Source organism: Corylus avellana, chromosome ca3, assembly GCF_901000735.1.
Source record: "Corylus avellana chromosome ca3, CavTom2PMs-1.0".
Lineage (NCBI taxonomy): Eukaryota > Viridiplantae > Streptophyta > Magnoliopsida > Fagales > Betulaceae > Corylus > Corylus avellana.
Window position 1 is genome coordinate 956,013 of NC_081543.1, and position 19,639 is coordinate 975,651.

At 36.0% G+C, this 19,639-nt stretch overlaps 3 protein-coding genes across 4 annotated transcripts in view; all 3 read left to right on the forward strand.

The window, feature by feature from the left end:
* Positions 1 to 7,796, forward strand: part of LOC132175439 (protein MICRORCHIDIA 7-like) — a 9,118-nt gene extending 1,322 nt beyond the window's left edge. Inside the window, exons 2-20 of the mRNA XM_059587390.1 lie at positions 190 to 264; positions 397 to 431; positions 521 to 599; positions 1,414 to 1,506; positions 1,604 to 1,688; positions 1,910 to 1,985; positions 2,315 to 2,443; positions 2,966 to 3,064; positions 3,163 to 3,264; positions 4,223 to 4,384; positions 4,465 to 4,560; positions 4,669 to 4,720; positions 4,806 to 4,917; positions 5,011 to 5,084; positions 5,233 to 5,762; positions 6,469 to 6,563; positions 6,661 to 6,748; positions 7,192 to 7,314; positions 7,395 to 7,796. Of these exons, the coding sequence (XP_059443373.1) occupies positions 190 to 264; positions 397 to 431; positions 521 to 599; positions 1,414 to 1,506; positions 1,604 to 1,688; positions 1,910 to 1,985; positions 2,315 to 2,443; positions 2,966 to 3,064; positions 3,163 to 3,264; positions 4,223 to 4,384; positions 4,465 to 4,560; positions 4,669 to 4,720; positions 4,806 to 4,917; positions 5,011 to 5,084; positions 5,233 to 5,762; positions 6,469 to 6,563; positions 6,661 to 6,748; positions 7,192 to 7,314; positions 7,395 to 7,454 (2,165 nt within the window). The 3' untranslated portion in view covers positions 7,455 to 7,796. The remainder of the gene's footprint in view (positions 1 to 189; positions 265 to 396; positions 432 to 520; positions 600 to 1,413; positions 1,507 to 1,603; positions 1,689 to 1,909; positions 1,986 to 2,314; positions 2,444 to 2,965; positions 3,065 to 3,162; positions 3,265 to 4,222; positions 4,385 to 4,464; positions 4,561 to 4,668; positions 4,721 to 4,805; positions 4,918 to 5,010; positions 5,085 to 5,232; positions 5,763 to 6,468; positions 6,564 to 6,660; positions 6,749 to 7,191; positions 7,315 to 7,394) is intronic.
* A 2,467-nt stretch (positions 7,797 to 10,263) lies between these two features.
* On the forward strand, positions 10,264 to 12,922 carry LOC132176014 (protein TAPETUM DETERMINANT 1-like). Of its 2 annotated transcripts, none has more exons than XM_059588118.1 (4): positions 10,264 to 10,300; positions 10,959 to 11,186; positions 11,485 to 11,571; positions 12,244 to 12,922. In XM_059588118.1, the coding sequence occupies exons 2-4, from the start codon at positions 10,982 to 10,984 to the stop codon at positions 12,579 to 12,581; spliced, it is 630 nt and encodes a 209-aa protein (XP_059444101.1). In that variant the 5' UTR covers positions 10,264 to 10,300; positions 10,959 to 10,981; the 3' UTR covers positions 12,582 to 12,922. The 2 variants fall into 2 exon arrangements, with proteins under 2 accessions (XP_059444101.1, XP_059444099.1); XM_059588116.1 differs by lacking the exon at positions 10,264 to 10,300 and adding an exon at positions 10,381 to 10,798.
* Positions 12,923 to 16,067: 3,145 nt separating this feature from the next.
* LOC132176003 (glutamate-1-semialdehyde 2,1-aminomutase 2, chloroplastic-like) lies at positions 16,068 to 19,015 on the forward strand. The gene is made up of 3 exons (XM_059588104.1): positions 16,068 to 16,514; positions 17,015 to 17,188; positions 17,716 to 19,015. The coding sequence occupies exons 1-3, from the start codon at positions 16,317 to 16,319 to the stop codon at positions 18,781 to 18,783; spliced, it is 1,440 nt and encodes a 479-aa protein (XP_059444087.1). The 5' UTR covers positions 16,068 to 16,316; the 3' UTR covers positions 18,784 to 19,015.
* Positions 19,016 to 19,639: the final 624 nt, after the last annotated feature.

Here is a 19,639-nt window from a genome sequence, read left to right on the forward strand (position 1 = left end):
CAAAAAAAAATAAATAAATAAATACAAAAGAGAAGTTCATGTATGTGCAACAGTTTTTATATTAGCACATTATTTCTGTCTGTTCAACATTCTGTGCCATGAATGAATACCTGCCAAATCTAAGGCTATTAGTTTATATGTCATACTTGGCAAGGAACCTCTGTCTAATATTTCTTTCAAAATCTTCAGTTGGCATGGATCATGTCAGGGTTCATCCTAAATTTCTACATTCCAATGCGACTAGTCATAAGTGGGCTCTTGGAGGTAAAGTTGTTCAACCACTTCTGCAAATATGATTATGTTTCTCCACAATCATGCGTGACAATATGAGCCTTTTTCTTGGGTTCATTAATAGTTTCTAGTTCTTTAAGTTGCTTATTAAAATTCTGTATGCAGCTTTTGCAGAGCTTCTAGACAATTCATTGGACGAGGTAACTTGCATTTAATATAGCTTAAATTATGCAGCAGCATCACATGCATATATATCTCACTGCTGCTAACTTCTTCATTTTGATGTCAGGTCTGCAATGGTGCTACATATGTTAACATAGATATGCTTGTAAATAGGAAAGATGAGAGCAAGATGCTGCTGATCGAAGGTAATTTGTTTTGTCTTTATTTTTTCTCTGCAGGATTTAGGATTCACTTCTCCCCCACCTCTCCCCACCTCAAAATATTGTATGGGAACTAGATATTATGTTTACTCTAGTCATATTTTTGAATTTTGACTGAATTGTATACCATCTCAATGATAATTGTGATTGGTGACATGAAATGGAGGAAAAAATACAATAGCTGGCAGGAAACAATATTATCAGTCTGTCTTGGACTTGTGTAAAATCTGTCCCGAATAGAAAAAGAAGAAAACTTATTGGTGTATTGAATCTAACTTAGATGATTGGCTTTATGATATTCTGAGGGTGTGGTCTGGAAATTATATGTGAAAAGCAATGAGCGGCAAGTGAGAAGGTCTGGTCGGTTTGCTAACTTGTACAAAGTGGTAAGAGTTTGCATCATCAGTGCTGCAACTTGAAATTGAACTTTTCCTCTTGGAATCTAAATCTAACATCAGAAGCGGCTTCCCTGTCATCAGTCATCATTGCTTCTTTACATGCGTACTTTGCTTTTACATGTCATGATGTTGCTGCTGAGAATTCTTATTCAATATGTGTGGTCCAAGGAATTTTTAAATTTGTACCCTCAAATTTGTCGTGAATTTACTAAAAAATTTCAAGTCCTTAGACTTGAATATATATATATATTTTTTGTTTTAGAAGTTCAATGATGGGAAAGTTGTTTGAATCTCTGTTTTGCATAATTGCTAGATGTTGTTTTTGTATTTTATTTCTACTTGTAATGCTTTAATGTCATAATTTATTTTCAAAATCTCACTTTATTTTAATTATATTGCAGATGATGGTGGTGGGATGGATCCAGATAAAATGCGACAATGCATGTCGTTGGGCTATTCTGCAAAAACCAAAGTAGCAAATACTATTGGACAATGTAAACCTCTAGTTCTTGAAGCATGCACAAATATGTTTTTTGGTTGCATATTTCTCCTCTATGGGAGTATTAATTTCCCGTATGTTTGGTTTATCAGATGGAAATGGGTTTAAGACAAGTACCATGAGGCTGGGGGCAGACGTGATTGTCTTCTCGCGTTGTCGTGGAAACGATGGAAAAAGGTTTATGCGTGTTTTATTGTTTATTGTACCTTCTTGCTGATTTTCCAATTATGGATGGTAGATATGATGCTTCTTTTGCTTGTTTGTGGCTTGGAAGGTTGACAAAATTGTGGTTGCCTTTGTCGTTTGGTCTGCTGTATAATTTACTCAGTAATTTTTTTTTTGCTTCATTTGTGACTCTATACTTCTATGACTAATTGAGTCATCTTGGTGTTTTTTAGCCCTACGCAAAGCATTGGGTTATTGTCCTATACATTCTTGAGAAGCACAGGGAAGGAAGATATTGTAGTTCCCATGGTAAGTTTTTTTTTTTTTTTCTAAATTTATTTTGGAACATTTTTATGTAAGTGATAGAACTGTGGTTCACATATTATCAAGGTGGAACAATGAGGCAGAGTGATATACCTATATCTGATTGAGTTTTCGCAAACCTGTACAATGAATCATTAAGGAACATGATAGTGTAGTCACCATAGCAACTATGAGTTTCTGATGATCGCTCTTCTTTAAATTAATTGATCATGTGCTGATTATATATATGGTTCATATGTTTTGCTATTATTGCTACGTATACTTGACACCTTTGTCCTTCTGATCATGATTGTTTTGTGAATTGAAATATGAAGCTTGACTACGAAAGAGTAGGAAAGGAATGGAAAAAGATTATAAGATCTTCTCCTGGTGATTGGAGCAAAAATGTAGAAGCAATAGTTCAATGGTCTCCGTTTTCAAGTGAAGCAGACCTTCTATGTCAGGTGACTCATTACACTTGTGTAGCAATAGAAAGGCTTAGCATAATATCCATTTTTGTGCATCGTTTCCCTGTAAGGTTTTCATTTTTCTTTTCTTGGTGAAACTGAAATATTTCTTTAGAAAGAAGCAATAGAATTTGATGTAATGTTTCTAGGAAGCATCAAATGCCTAAGGAATAGGAATTTGCACGTCAGTGACCCTTGGCCCTTTTATTCTTGGGTTCCCATTTAAAAATAGGTTGGATATTATTCGTCTTGTGATCTAAAGCAATTGCCAAAGTTTAGTATCTATTTGGGGACATGAAATGCGCCCTTTTAAGTTAGCTCAGGTTTGCAAAGTGAAATGATGCATGCACATTTACCTAAGTTGTGTCCAGCATCACTTGGAGAATGTTCTATGCAGACTATTATTTAGTATTTCCCTTTTATTTTAAAAATATGCTCTGCCTAGCTTCTTTTATGGAATGTTAAATTATAAAATAGCTCTGCAGTTTTCTGTGATTGACTGTAATTTTTCTTTAATAGTTTAACTTGGTGAGAAGTCATGGCACGCGGATATTTATCTACAATATTTGGGAGGATGATGAAGGACTGTTGGAACTTGATTTTGATGCTGATCCTCATGTATGTGTTTGATGTCCTGCACCTAGTTGTTGATTGCGTTGTTTGAGCATAATTCTCTTTTTAAGATTCATAATGTTATGTGGTATGTCATTTGACAGGACATTCAAATTAGAGGCGTCAACCGAGATGAGAAGCATATACAAATGGCAAAACAGTATCCCAACTCTAGGCATTTCCTGACATATCGACATTCATTAAGGGTAATGGTAGCGTTTCTTATGAAATCATCATTTCTCTATATTGATGTTTGGTTTTTCGTGATTTTTTAGCCTTGACAAAGGTCTCTCATAGTTATTTTCAGATTCATTTCACTGTCCCCTAATTGCAGTTGCAAGCCCCCAGGTCTACCTTTAGCTTATGCCTACCAAACTTTCACATGTAGTACTATAGGTATTAGAAGAAATATAAAATTGTTTTAAAGAGGTTGGAAAATGATAAAGAACATTGAAAGGTGAAATGCAAAAGTATTAATAAGTCCTATTTTTTCCTAAATATGACAGATAAGCATTGATATATTTTTACCAATAAGCCCTACTGACAGTTTCTGGTTTATACCTGAAGATTTAATTTTCTTGTATTAAGAAATGTATAAATTATCATAGTTGCTGAACTGTGATTCTCTGTTTACGTAATATATATTTCTTTCACTGTCATTATTGGAATATGACTTATTATGGGAGCATTCAAGGGAAAAAAGAAATAGAAAATCAACTGGTTCATTAAAAAAATCTAATTCCTTACAGTAGGGTACATCCAGGAGAAATATGAGGAGCACAGAAGGCACAACTTTTTAAAGGGCAATAGAGGAAGTTTAAGGGTATTTTGAGCTTCTTTAAGAAGGGAAATGCAAAAGTGGGATAAGATTGATTTGTCCTATGAAAGTATTATGGAACTTGTTTCTCCTTTTAAGGATAAGTAGGACTCATCATACTTATCCCAAGAAGACAATCTGAAAGAAAACATGAAGGGAAAAAGCAAAAAGGATTTTATGCATGGCTAGCTTGAACATGTGGAATTTTTCTTTCTTTCTTTCTCTCTCTCTTTTTTTTCCTTACATTTATTTATCATTTCATTACTTATCAAAAAAAAAAAAAGTTGTCATTTCTTCTTTCTTCTTCTTATCTGTTTTTAATATTATTGTTCCATTTCAATACCCAGAGTTATGCATCGATCCTCTATCTAAGGCTTCCTCCAGGCTTTCGAATTATCCTTCGCGGGAAAGATGTGGAGCACCACAATATAGTGAATGACATGATGCTGTCTCAGGAGGTCACATACCGGCCAAATCCTGGTGCTGATGGGGCCTCAAAGAACTTCAATGTAATGCTTAAAGATAATTTTTTTAATACTCTTGTCTTCTTGGTATATTAATTCTGATTGTGTGCAACTATTGCCTTCAGATGCTTGCTGTTGTAACTATTGGATTTGTCAAGGATGCAAAACATCATATTGATGTCCAAGGTTTCAATGTTTATCACAAGAATCGGCTTATTAAGGTATGGATTGCTTTAATTACAATGTGATCGTTGTTTTTTAGCGTTCAAAATACAAAATGAGGAACATGTTTGGATTTGTTTTATAAATAAGTGTACTTTGTTTGTCAGCCGTTCTGGAGGCTTTGGAATGCAGCAGGAAGTGATGGTCGTGGAGTTATAGGTATTGTTTTTGCATTTAAGTTTTTGATCTTCTCTTAGTAAGTTGACTTGATGTCACTACAAATGAACTTCATTTCTTCTTGCAGGTGTATTGGAAGCTAATTTTGTTGAACCGGCTCATGATAAGCAAGGATTTGAGCGTACAACAGTTCTTGCAAGACTTGAGGCACGATTAGTACAAATGCAAAAGAATTACTGGTTTGCTATTCTTGCCTCGAGAAAATATTACCAATTCTACTCTCAAAGCTGATTTCCTCTAGTCGTTACTAATGGCTTCGCTAATTCATTTAGGTCCTCTAACTGTCACAGAATTGGTTATGCTGCAAGGCGTAATAAGAAAAATCCATACGAAGGTGCAGATATAGGTTTGTATGGGTATTTCCATTCTATTAGTTCTCTTTTTTATTAGTCTATGCACCAAATATGGTTCTTGCTTTACTTCTTATCTGGCTGTGAAACTTTACTTGTTAGACAGCCTTGCCATCTCTCACAAATATGTCTCTGGTTTTGTAGAAACTTCTCCTGATTACGTGACCCCAGCATCTCAGTTGAAATCGAAGTCTACTGCTTCAATCAGCAAGACCCCGCCTCAACAATTACCGAAAGACTCCGCAAAGTTAAATCATACGCATGGAGGAAAGGAATCAGGGAGATTTCAGGGATATGGGGGTGGACATTTGTCAAGTAAAGGGAAAAGTAGAACAAAGACCAAATCTGGCAAAAAACGGATTTCTTCCGATTCATCACCGTCTTCTGCAGAAGATGTCAGTGATGATGACATGCATATAGACCTACATGAGAAACATGCAAATGGTAGTGGTCATGAGACATCCCATGCTATGAAATCTTTTGCCAAAGAGGGCTTGGGTGTGTCAAGGCCATCTTCAGGCGTTGGCGATACTGGATCACAACAAGGTTGTGCATCAGGTGGAAGAATTTTTCAACCCTCTCAATCCCCGTCAAAGTGCGTTGGTGATACTGGATCACAACAAGGTTGTGCATCAGGTGGAAGAATTATTCAACCCTCTCAATCCCCGTCAAAGGTAATTTTCTAGCCATTATCGTTCTTCTTGTTTTGCATTGAGTTGGTTAAAGAAGGTATTCCAGTGCATGACAAATTGCTGTTTATTGGATATCTGGAGAGTCCTGCATGGCAGAAGATACCTTTGTTTACCATTGCCAGTTCCCTTCTTTCATGTCCCCTTTTTGTTACAATTGATTCATAATTGACAACCAAACGAAGTGGGGAGTCCTGGAACAGCTTTTAGACGAACTAACCACTTTAAAGGGAGGGTCTTAAAATAGACTAGGATTTGGCAGTGGGTTGCTAGCTTTGCTTTCATTTGGAAGTGAAAAGTTTTTCCCTGCACCATCTCTTTTAGATGAATAGAACATTAGATGCAAAATGTTGTAATGAAGCTTTGTAGCATCTTATATAATATGGTGGACACCATTGGTATTTTTGGATAGCATTATAGCTTTTGGGTTTGATTTATCTAATCGTTTGCCTTCTTCATAGGTTAGTTAATAAGTTCTGAAGCCCTCATTGATCTATCTTCTTGTATTAGGTGAACCAAAAGAACAAACAGTATGGCTGGTTAATGGTCAGCATTGGTCTTAGAGTTGGTTAAGCCCTGTAGGCACTCGATTTCTCATTGCTATTAATTGCCACTAATTCTCAGCATTGTTGCTCAAATGATTTAAGGTTTGTCCAGTAGAGCATTACTGTTGTCTTTGTTGAACTGGCAGGGAGGTGATGTTAATTGTAGTGCGCATTCACTTTCGGACTCTGATTTACGCACTATGGAGCGGTTGAAAGAAGAGAATCATGAATTGAAGAAAAGGTACTCATTCTGTCTTCTATGAAACATAAGTATAGTACATGTTTACTGCAGTACCTGCGGCTTTCTTAGATTTCAACCCTTCTTTCTTGTGCTGTAGATTAGAGAAAAAGGAGGGAGAGGGTTTAGGTGAATTGCTGCAAGATTTGCAGTCTGAACGAGATGCGCGGAAATCTCTTGCAACTCAGGTATGCACCTTTACTATCTATATCTGTTGGTATGCTGGAAGATGGAAGCATTTTTCAAGTGTTGATGATTGATTTTCTACTAGTACACATTTATTCAGTTAGGATCAGTGTTTTCATGTCTACCAGTTTTGCATCCAAAGGCAATCTGACACGTTATATATATTTTTTTTCTTCTTTGGTAATTCGTGCAACTGGTGTGATTTGACCTGGCATTTTCTTGGTTAGGGTTTGATTGAGCTTTAGTGACCCTCTCATGGTCTCCCCATATATAAGCATTTTTAATTAATTCATAATATATTATGGCTGGGCTTCTATTGGTCATGGCTAGAAATAAATGAAAAAAAGGAAAACTAAAAGTGAATGTGTAATTGCTTAGAGCTGCTCTGTAATCATTGGTTAACTATTACTTGTAATTTGAAAATCTCTTCATGCTATTTGATCAGCTCCAAGTGGCCCAGGAAAAGATTGAGGAATTGAACAGGGAACAAGAGAGTCTAATCGACATATTTGCAGAGGAGAGGGATCGAAGAGAGAACGAGGAGAAATTTTTGAAAAAGAAGCTACAGGTTCGATGCTCCCCACTTTTGTTTCTATTGCTTTTCTTTTCTTGCTTGTAGGATTACTTATGATTTTATTTCCCCTGTAGGATGCAAATAATATCATCCAAGAGTTGCGTGGCAGGATAAGGCAGCTTGAGAAAATGTAGCCTTCTAACAGCAACAAGAATTCTGAGAGCACTAACAGAACGAACTTAATTAGTCATTCATTTGTAAAGTTGACCGTAGCCCTGGGTAGTGTGCAAAGGTAAAGAAACTGGAGACATGAGCTACAAGATTGTTATCCGGAGTTGCAGACACCAATGTTGGTGTCAAATTTTGAATCACAACGGTATGATATGTGAATCTTTCAATCCAGTTTAGGGAAAATTTTTGTGCAGAACTAACTCGAGCCTGTACTGTTTTTGTTAGTCTCTAAAGTGTCCACGTGTACTTGTTTATGACAGTCTTGGAAAACAAAGGAATGAATTACATGATTATATTTTATTTCAGCTAACACGCTAAATATCTACGTTGTAACTAAGATTAAACGTACTAATACAGTTAAGACTTTGTGCACCATGTGGAACATGTCAGAGGGTTTAAGAAAACTTTCATGCTGAATACAGTAAAGACTTTTGTGGCCAATCAAGAATACAAGGAGACATAAAAAATAATAATAATAATACAAGTAGACAAGTGCAAAGGTGGATCTGTGGGCATAAGAAATATATAGAATCCTCCCCAAATTTGTGTCATTAATTCTGTACATAATATCGTGGGATTCGGTTCCCCCCATAATCAATGGATTCTTCATTATAGTTTAATTTTAAAATTTAAAAGTATTATTATCGTATTTTTCATTACAGGTTAAAAAAATGCATATATCCTTAATTTTAAAATTTAAAAGTATTATTATCGTATTTTTCATTACAGGTTAAAAAAATGCATATATCCTTGTACCTTAAGTTGAATGCTTAATTATCTTTTCGGTATTTTGAAAAAGGAAAACTTAAAATTCTGTTAATCAAAGCATGAATATAAAATTGGTAAGAATCTTTGATTTTTTTTGGTCTGACGGAAATCCTAAACTGAATCAATATCAAATTCAACCTCTACAAAATAATAACAAAAAAAGTCTCAAAAAGAGAAAACCTTAAATCCGGTCGATCCTTAAAATATCACTTTTGCAGCCACCAATAACAACTTGACACCTCACTTAAAAACACAACAATACACTAAAACTAGAACACCATATTTCATCTCTTCTAACCCACCAACCCATACACCACCCTACCCGCCAAACGCCATCGCCGGAGTATATGGAGTTACTATCGAAATCCGCCTAGGTGTCGCCGGCTACGGGTTTTTTTGTTTTTTTTCATCTTTCTCGTTTTGATGTTAGGTGTCGCATACCAGCGCCGTTTCTTCTTTCTTTCTCCTAGACTTTCTTTTCTTCTTTTCTTCATCGAGAGAGGAAAAACCCCCCAATCAGCCAAACTAAACTTTAAAAAATAAAAAATTTAAAAAAAAGTTGCTTAAAAAAAAAACCCTAAACTATAAAATCACATTTAGAAAGTTGTATAGTTATTCTCTGATTTTTTTTTTTTTTTTTTTTTATGGGTTTTCTAAGTAACGTATTAATACATATAACTCTTGATTTTATTTATATATGGATTTTTAACTAAACATATTAAAGGACCGGTTCACTACTTTTTTTTTTGACAAATAACTTCTTCCATGTTAGATAAATAATCTAGAGCATAAGCTATAAACAGAAAGAGCAAAAAGCTATGATAGTACAATATCAAAAATACAATTAGGGATCTCCTCCATCCAATTTTTTTTTTTTTTTTTTTTTTTTGAAATGTCCACACAAGGGAAGGAGGAGAGGAGATTCGAACTAATGACATCCGTTTCATGGAGCGTGGTTCACAGTCGATTTGAGCTACCCCTTAAGGACCCATCCAAATTTTATCTGTTATATCATTTACAGTAGTCTTTGCCAACTCATGGGCTACGGCATTCGCTCCCATTTTAACATGTTCCACAGACTACGTCCGAAATCCTTGTAAGATGATTTGAATATCATTCACAATCTTAAAGGACCGATTGACACCAGTTGACTCACTAAAAATGAAAGAGGACAGCTTAAATTCCGTTAATCAAAGTATGAATATAAAATTAGCAAGGATATTTGATATTATTGGTGTGATAGAAACCCGACACTGAATATAAAATTCAACCTCCACAAAATCACAAAAATAAATAAATAAATAAATAATAATAATAATAAGAAGAAGAAGAAGAAGAAGAAGAAGAAGAAAAGAAAAGAAAAGAAAGCAAAGTGCTTCACAAAACAAACCCAAACTATAAAATCACATTTAGAAAATTGTAGCTCTTGATTACATATTTATACTGTATACTATGATTTTTTTTTTAAAAGAGAATCTTATATTGAATCTAAAAAAAGAGTTCTAAATAAATTTGTTATTAGCAGTAAACAACATATAAAGAATAATTTAGGTGAAAAACTCATAAATGACAAGAAATTTATCAAAAAGATAACGAAAAAATACAATAAAAAGATGACATAATTAGTCATTTTAAAAAGGGAATATTAGAAAATCTTGAATATAAAAATTTTATAAGTAATTTTGCATTTCAAAAAATGAAAAGAATTATTTTTAAATAAAATAAAATATTAATATTAAAAAAAAAAAAAAAAGAGTTCATTTAAACTCTTTGTCTTATGCCTCAAAATATATAGGGCCGGTGTTGGAATTAGACTCCATAATCAGCCCTCTTCGGACTAGAGCCACACGCGCTCCATAGCCTGAATGCGACTCAGCTAATCATTACCCTAATAACCATCAAGTCCCATTAAAACATACAAACATCCCCCACGTGCACACCCTATTCAACCCTTGTTAATCTCAACCCTACACTATAAATACCCTACAACTCTCTCCTCCCTATCCCATCTCCCACCCCCAATACAATCCTAATCCCAAAGGTCTTCTCTCTCTCTCTCTATATATAAATATAATATAATATATATATGTGTATATATATTTGCAGTGTAATAAATGGAGGGAGGCTTAAGCGATGTACTGGTGTTTTGTCATTTGTGGGTTTAGGACGATCTGCACTGCCATATTTGTCTCTTGGGAGGCCGCTCTGCCTTTCTGTTGTTGTTGGTTGGCTTTGCTTTTTCATGCGCAACCAACAGCGCCTCGCTCTCTGCGCTTCTGCCCTTTGTCCACTGTTCGCGCGCAGTAAATTCCCACTGCGGAACCGCTTTTGTTTGGTTTTCCCTAATTTTCCAGGAAACTCTGCTTTTTCCATTTCCGTCCGATAAGGGTTTTGAATTCGAGCTTCGTTCCCCGTGGAAAACCGTGTGTTCCAACTGTTGGAGTTTGCCTTTTACGTGCTTCGCTTCGTTTTTCTAGGTTCCTTAGGCTCTGCTTCAAATCGCCGTCGTTTTGGCTACTCTAGGCCTATTTCTAGCCCCGTGAGTGTGAGACTCGAGGTCGAAGCTGAACCGCTCGTTTGTTCAGATCGACGGCTGGTCTTATTCGCTTTTTTGACTGATTATTTTCAATGATGTGATATCTATATCTATATATATATATATCTTTGAATTTCATTTTTCGTTTTACTTTTTGGTGCAGGTCTTTTTCGGAGCTCTTCAATCATGGCGGTTTATAGGGTTTCAGAGTCTCCGAGTTGTCCCAGTCCTTTGCTCCAACAGAGTCTTCACCGATTCCTTTGGTGTTTTCCAAGGATGAGGGAAGACTTCTCGTCGTTCAAGAGGCTCCAATTCATCACTCTGGCTCTAGCAGTGTCGTCGTTGACGTTCTTCTTCTTCGGTGTCGTTTTTGCGCCTGTGCTTCTCTCAGGTTGCTCAAGCATTCCGCGCTTTACTTTCCGCTATTTTAATTTTTATTACTTTGATTTTTTCATCTTGGTGGTGAATATTTTATTTCTTAAATTATTGCTGTGCTCGTTAATTTCTTTGGCCTCGCTTTCAGCAACACGAGGGGCCTCTCTGTTCCTTCTTTCTATATATTATACACATTACATTCCTTTCCCTTTCGTCCTCTAATTCTCTTTGTTTTTTTCGCAACAAAACGAAACTATTTCATTTTGTTAACCCTTTTTTTTTTTTTTTTTTTTGGTCTGTTTCATTTTTTTCAGGTGTGGGGAGGAGCTCCGTCGTTCTCGTGGACGGAGGAGAGAACGCCACGACGCTCACTGTTCCTCATCGGAAGCTTCTTGAACGCGGTGAGTCGTTTTCTGTTTTTCTTTTTAATTTTTTATTTTGAAGTAACGTTGTTGATTTTGGATCCGCTTTTTTTGGGACGTTCTCAGAGGTGAGGTGCACGTCTGTGTTTCGTTAGGGTTATGCTAACGTGCACCGTTGGATGGGAGTTAGATGGACCCTAAAACACACCAGAAGAATGGAATACTATTGTTTCTGTTTAGCCAAAATCCCAAGTATCCCATGACGTTTATACCCTCCTTTTATGCCGTTTTTGGTTGGCTTAGCCACCTGGCACCTAGGCCAACTTAGCTGGCCTGGCAATATATTTGTGGCACGTTTGGCGAGCGAGTGTAAAAAATAATGAATTTTGTTAAATTTCAAATTGGCATTAATATTATACATGGAAAAAAAAGGAGATGGGGGGCACGGTGTTCCTACCCCCTAGCCTTTGGGGATACCTTTTGTTTTGTCTGTTCCTTATTTATTTTTTAGGCTATAATTCCTGTGAATCACCTCCAAAAAGTGTGTTTTGTCTGTAGACGAGGTGCCCCCATTGGATGGGTTGGTGGGTGGGTGTTCACATTTTTAATGTTATTACCTTTAATGCTATTATTTTTAAACCGTGTCCGAAATTATTATAGAGAGACAATTTTAAATATATTTATTTAATTTTGTGTACCTGCTTTACACAGCAATGGTAGAACCTAACCGAATGTGGGGAGAAAAATGCACCAAGGCAGACATAGTGGTGACCCAAGGCCCCACACCTGCACTCCCGAGTGGCATTCCCACCTACACGGTGGAGATAATGAATGTCTGCGTCACTGGTTGCGACATCTCAGGCATTCATCTGACCTGTGGTTGGTTCAGCTCCGCCCATCTCATCAACCCCAAGATTTTCAAGAGGCTTGGCTACAACGACTGCCTGGTGAATGACGGGAAACCCTTGGAGAATGGCGGGACGATTTCTTTCCAGTACGCCAACACCTTCTCCTACCATCTCGCTGTCTCCGCAGTAGTCTGCGCTTAATAACAACACACTTTTAGCTCTACCAATCTACCACATATATAGGTACTAGTTATTGCTTCTTTTTTTTCGCGTTTTTCTGGGTTCACGTTTGTTAGTTTGAGTCATTTTCTGAAGACTTTTGATTGACTAGAGAGGGTTTTGTATACTGTAAATGGTCTCTTTTGCAATGGGGTACGTAGAGCCGTAGAGAGAGAGAGAGAGAGAATTGGTGGATAGTAGCTGATATTTTGGGTGGATACTTGTCTTGTATATATAGTGATATACCATATGGGAATTAGATGCGAGATTGAATCTGCGATTACAGGAATACTTTGTTTTGTCTTGTTTCTCAGTCAACAAAAAAGCAGAATTATTTTGATCCTGACGGTATATTTGATCTCTTGTCTATCTATCGTTTTTGGACGTATTTATGACCGCTTGCTGTCATTGCCCTCTTGTTTTCTACTCTCTTTCTGTGTGTTTTTGATTATTTATTTTGGGAGATTATCAAATTTAATCAAAGATTTTTTTTTGTGATTCCAATTTATTTCCGTATCCCTGTTACAAATAGGGTACTTCAACCTCCCATCCAATGTATACTACAGTGCACCAATTAATTAAGAGATATTAGGGGTTAATAAATTTTTTATATTTTATTTATATTCTCTTATAATCAATTATTAAATTTGTAAATTTATATGAATTTTATATACGTCAATGATAGACTTTACAAATATTAAATTTAATAGTTAATTTATTAAATTTATAAAAAAATATTGGTAAATACAAGAACTTTTTGCTATGAGATTCTAATTTGACACATTATTTGTCAAGTGTACTTGGCATGTGACAATTATTTTAAATAACAATTTACCTTAAATAAATAGTTTGTGTCACGTGGCATATGAGGAAAATACCTATTTGAAAATTTAAGGACTTAAATTGTTAAAATTAAAAATTGAAGGACTAAATTGTGAAGTTTCATTAAGATTTATTCTTTTAAAATTGTGTGGCCCAATGACTACAGTTATCTCCATAATTAGGCATTGGATTCTTTTATCAAGAAAGAAAGAAAACCGAAAAGCTATCAAACCATCTAGTCACAAATCACTGATTGCAGTTTTACTAGTTGTATTTTGTACTTCCATCAACAGTAGCTCAGAGTAATAAAATATTTGTACTTTTTTTTTTTTTTTTTTTTTTTGTAAGTAAAAATGTTTGTACTTTATTCAGCTTTATAACACTTTTTGGGCATGTATAAAGATCAAAAAGAAAAAATTAAGCAAATATGTATAACTGTGATGTCAGCCTTAGAAAGTTTTGAAATTCATTGAAAATGAAAAAAGTTGGGAAAAAGTTTTCATTCAAAGCATTCAAATTTATCGTTGAATGTTCTAAGGGAAACTGTTTTAATGGCATTGTGATTATTTGGTGCATGTGGATGATGGAATTTTGTCCTACCCTCTCTATTTTAATTTCTCTTATTGTAGTTCATTGACAAAAGCGTTGAGGATATCTCATGCCGACACACCCAGCGAGTCTTTATGCTCACCCGTGATCTGCTTCGAAAGCACTCTCGACTTAATTTTTGGCGTGCGATCAACTGTTAAATAATTAATTAATTGATGATTATATGTTAATTTCGACATTTTCCCGCCATTTCTAAAATCTTTAGCTTTCATCTATTTTGCCAACGGTGTCTTCTTTTCCCTTAATGAATTTCCATGCTAGAATCTGCAAGTCCCTTGAAGAGACTGGGGCAAAATTGCCACAGTACCAAATGGTCAGAAAACAACTGGACAACCTCCCAAATCCAATGGGGTCCATTTTGCCCCAGCTGGCATTCCAAAAGAGTCAAAGACAAAAAAATCTTTCGTACTCACATTTGGAATTTGCTTTGACACAGCAAGACACCAGTACCAAGGCATCGTAAAATAAATGGACAAAATTATCTTTCATTTTATAGATTAAGAGAAATGTTATATGTCATTTTTGTTATTGAGTAAAAGGAGTAATGCTATTTATTTATTTAGTAAATTTTTCTTTATATGATAATAAAAAGTAATTATTGTTATTATTTTTATATAATGTTAATTCAATGACTGATTTTTATTGTCTCGTTATTAATTTTTATGACAATCATATAATAGTCTATTAATTAATATTACTCTTTTTTTTTTTTTGACATGTCCACATAAAGAAAGGGGAAGGGGAGATTTAAACTAGTGACCTCCGCTTCATGAGGCGTAGTCCACTGCCGATTGAGCTACTCCTTGGAGACAATTAACATTACTCCTCATTCATATATATGATTCCTCTATAGTTAAAGGTAGTGAGCAATCTATTTGGTAAAAAAATGCAATTCATCAATCTACCAAACATGAGTTGTTTAATAAAAACAATGGATATATGAATAACATGATCGGTCAATCCTATTAAAAATGCTCTAAAATTAAATGTAAGTTTTATTAATAAAATGAGTGTTGTTATGAGGAAAACTTATAATCCTCTTTTTTTCCTTAGAGAAAATCTTTTATTAGGATTATCCTGATAACACCCTTTTTAATGCCCCTAATCAATAACTGACATATAAGCAAAAATATAAAAAGTGCACAAAAATAAATTGGACCAAAATACACTAGATTTGAGGGTAATAAAATATGTAAAGAGTTAGCCTTCCACCTCTAAATTTTAGTTTTGAATCCAAAAACGGGTATTGAGGCGGGTCACGGCCAGCGGAGTTTGAGGCATTCACTCTTGGCCAGACCCGTGGGTCCGGCAAGACCCACGCGTGTGTTTCCCCTGGGTCTTGCCGGCAACGATTTTTTTTCTTCTCTGATTTGGTGTGATTATTCTTACTTTTATTTATTTATTTATTTTTTCTTAAATTGATGATGTCATATAGAAATTGGAGGCTGCAAAATGGACGTTATCAGGATAGACCCGATAATTGTGGCTCTCTTTCCCTTATCTTCTTGATTTACTTGAAACGCCTGGATTTGGGTTTGCTTTCTTTCACGGATCACAAATAGGTTGAGGCCCAGTGGAGGCAACCCTACCAACCCAAGCTTGGTTGGTTGAATAAGGTCCAAAGGACCAAAATTCAAATCCATGCCTTTGACCAATTTGACACAATTGCCAAATTCAAACTAGTACAACACCTACGCTCATAAAATAAACATTACACAAAGTTGGTGTTGCCAAATTCATGCCTCACAGATAACTTTTAGTCGTGTTTGTTAATATTATTTTTTTTAGAGGTTGTTTATTATTGTTTTTTTTGAAAACAAAAATTATAATATGACATAAAAATAAACGTTATTTAAAATGTTTTGTATTTTGAATCATTTGTTTATATTTTATACGTTAGTTTTTTTACCTAATACAATAGCAAAGATCTTCATATATCAAGTTTGCCTCTTTTTTGCAAGGTTTTCAAAGGGCTTAATCTATTAGATTGGCATTTATTTTTAAAACCATGTGATTATCACATAGAATTTTAATATGAAAATACATGTCAATTTAATTAGATTGGTTTTATTATTATTTTTAACTGTTTTATTTAGTTAGTCTTTACCTAACACAACAGCCACCACCAATGGAAAGTTTGGGTAAAGCAACAACAAGAACCATTATCTATCCGACGTCGTTCTTTTAGAGTCTATATAAAAACCCGAGTAGAGTCTCATCACATTTCCTTATCTTTTGTTGACCCAATCACAGAGAGAGAGAGAGAGAGAGAGAGAGAGACCAACAATGGCAGGTGCTATGGCCGGAGTAGGAGTAAGCCTGGGGCTTTCATGCTCTACGACGAAGATTTCTCAGAGACGCTCTTCTTCTTCTTCTTCGCAATCAACGGCTCGTCGTTGTTGCGTGAGAATGGCCATCTCGCTCGACGAGAAGAAGAAGAAGTTCACTCTTCAGAAATCCGAAGAAGCTTTCAATGCTGCCAAGGTGCAATTACCATTCTGACCACTCTCTATTTTCTTTTTTAAAATATTTTGTTGGGTTGGGAATTGGATTTGATTTGAGTTGGAGCTTGGATGAACTTGAAATTCTTGGGGTTGCATTAGAAATGTTTCTGGTGGGTTTGGGGTCTGTCAATTTTGAAAAGGAATCAGATGGTGGGAGTTGAATTTGGGTTATTGTTTAACTGAGTTTTTGTGCGAACTAAGAGTGAAATTGCAGAATTCGCAACTCAAAGGTACGCTAATGGAAGTAATTCCATTGATTTTGCGTAATATTGATCATATGATCTATGCTATATTATGGGTCAGCTAGAAGATTACATTTGGTATTGTAGACCGACTGTTAAGTAAGCAATTATTGTACTCTTACGGGTCAGATAATATGAATCTCACCAATTATGTCTAAATCTATGATCTCTGGTGGGGCTACGTTGTCAATGTTTTTTTTTTCTGATGTTTGGAAGGCAAACTTTGTTCTTTTGGTAGGATTTGATGCCTGGAGGTGTGAATTCCCCTGTCCGTGCCTTCAAATCTGTTGGCGGGCAACCTATTGTGTTTGATTCCGTCAAGGGCTCTCGTATGTGGGACATAGATGGCAACGAGTACATCGACTATGTGGGTTCTTGGGGACCGGCAATAATTGGTCATGCAGATGATGAGGTTCTACTCCTTCTTTCTCCATGTCATTGAACCGTAAACTAATCTTAAAATTTAACACCATTCTGATATACATAGCTAATGTGCATCTTTTGACAAGCGTCAATCTTGAATCTCTAAACATTTACTCACACGATTTTCGTAATGTGGAAGAATACATTATTGTTTAGTGACACTGGTGATATGGTTCCACCTTTTGTATCATGTCACCACAGCAAAATATTCTAGTCCTTGTAATATTTATCAAAAAATGAAAATGAAAATGTGATGTTTGGTAACGTGATATTTTATTAAGCTGAGTAAGTGTTATGATACTTTGTTGATGAGAAGTGATCCATCTGTTAAAGTAGGTTTGTCCACTTTGCAGTCCACTTTCCGGGGAAAAGGTAAAATATTGGAGAATTGAGATTGACAAACTTTTCTTTCCCAATGCACTGAACTAGACTCCCCTTTTCCTTTGTTTTCGATTTATTGTGGTAGTCTCTCAGATATTGCAGTGCCTTATGTCCCAAGCTATTATTTCCCTGCAGGTACTTGCTGCCCTGGCTGAAACAATGAAGAAAGGAACCAGCTTTGGTGCCCCTTGTCTGTTAGAAAATGTTTTGGCCGAGATGGTCATCGCAGCTGTTCCATGCATAGAAATGGTCCGATTTGTTAATTCAGGCACAGAAGCATGCATGGGTGTTCTCCGCCTGGCCCGCGCTTTCACCGGCAAGGAGAAACTTATAAAGTTTGATGGTTGTTACCATGGCCATGCCGATCCATTCCTTGTCAAGGCAGGAAGTGGGGTTGCCACATTAGGACTCCCTGACTCCCCTGGTGTCCCAAAAGCAGCCACTTTTGAAACTCTAATTGCACCTTACAATGACATCTCAGCCGTGGAAAATCTCTTTGAGGTCAACAAAGGAGAGATTGCTGCAATTATCCTTGAACCTGTTGTTGGGAACTCTGGCTTCATTGCTCCTAAACCCGAGTTCCTTAATGCCATCCGCAAAATCTCCAAAGAAAATGGTGCTCTCCTCATCTTTGATGAAGTTATGACTGGATTCCGTTTATCATATGGTGGAGCTCAGGAATACTTTGGCGTAACTCCTGATTTAGGAACACTAGGGAAGATCATTGGTGGTGGTCTGCCGGTTGGTGCATATGGAGGAAGGAGGGAGATTATGGAGATGGTGGCACCAGCAGGACCCATGTACCAGGCTGGGACCTTAAGTGGAAACCCATTGGCAATGACTGCAGGGATACACACTCTTAAGCGGTTGCAGAAGCCTGGAACCTACGAATATTTGGATAAGATCACAGGTGAACTTGTTCGAGGTATAGTTGATGCTGGGAAGAAGGCTGGGCATGCAATGTGTGGTGGGCATATACGTGGGATGTTTGGGTTTTTCTTCACAGAAGGACCAGTTTACAACTTTGGAGATGCAAAGAAGAGTGATCTTGCAAAGTTTGCAAGGTTTTATAGGGGAATGCTGGAGGAAGGAGTGTACTTTGCTCCTTCACAGTTTGAGGCTGGATTTACAAGCTTGGCACATACTCCTGAAGATATTCAAAAAACAATAGCAGCTGCTGAGAAGGTTTTACGGCAGATTTAGTGTGTTAATTCCTGTATTTTTAGCATTCGAAATTCTTGTCTCAAATTCCTTTTTTTTTTTTTTTTTCCCCTCTACCGTAAGTGCTGTTTTGTAGGTTTATTGAGAGTTGTTTTATAGTCGATCTCTGCTTATGAGAACCTGCATTTATGTAAACCTTTTGTATCATGGTAACTGTTAGATTTTATTATTTGCTCCTGAAGCTTTTCTCCAAATTCCAGCATCTTTTCTCTCTCATCCGCAGATACTATTTCCTTGAGTACCTACCAGCAATTCTATGCGCTAAGATTTACAGCCATAGGAATTTTTATCATAGCGTAAGAAAGGCAACCGACGATACTTCAGGGTACCCGACAAGAACCTAACTCATACTTCCAAGTTCTCAGCTCTCGGGCTACTCCTAGTGGCTTGTGCATGTGCTCAACTTCAAACTATGACAATATTCCAAGCCATTCTTGCAGGCTAACTGGAGTCGATGGACAAAGTTTTCTTTAAATTGTGTTGAAAAAAACTCTCATATGATTTATTAAAGTGCTATATGTCTAAAATGCATGTATGTAATTCTCACACACATTTATTAAAAATGCATGTAAAATGTACATTACATGTATTTTTAATACATACATCATTGGATTCTGATTTGGTCTCCAAAATGCTCATTGAAACTCATTATCTTAAAGTCGTTATGCTTTCTTTGTGTCTTGACTTTTAATTCTATGAGAAATCCTATGGAAAAGCTCTCAATTTTGCATGGACATCATTTTTTTTTTTTTTAAATGAAGTGTACATCAGGGATGAAATTGGGGGACCAGCATAGGCGATAAGCCGATAACCTCCTTCAACTTTTGAATGGTTCTAA

Excerpts from the sequence above, each read along its gene's own strand:
- LOC132176014 (XM_059588118.1), top strand. The coding sequence starts at position 10,982 with ATGGCGGTTTATAGGGTTTCAGAGTCTCCGAGTTGTCCCAGTCCTTTG. Across the intron at positions 11,187-11,484 it reads TGCGCCTGTGCTTCTCTCAG|GTGTGGGGAGGAGCTCCGTC; the intron begins GTTGCTCAAGCA and ends CATTTTTTTCAG. Across the intron at positions 11,572-12,243 it reads TCGGAAGCTTCTTGAACGCG|CAATGGTAGAACCTAACCGA; the intron begins GTGAGTCGTTTT and ends TGCTTTACACAG.
- LOC132176003 (XM_059588104.1), top strand. The coding sequence starts at position 16,317 with ATGGCAGGTGCTATGGCCGGAGTAGGAGTAAGCCTGGGGCTTTCATGC. Across the intron at positions 16,515-17,014 it reads AAGCTTTCAATGCTGCCAAG|GATTTGATGCCTGGAGGTGT; the intron begins GTGCAATTACCA and ends TTCTTTTGGTAG. Across the intron at positions 17,189-17,715 it reads TTGGTCATGCAGATGATGAG|GTACTTGCTGCCCTGGCTGA; the intron begins GTTCTACTCCTT and ends ATTTCCCTGCAG.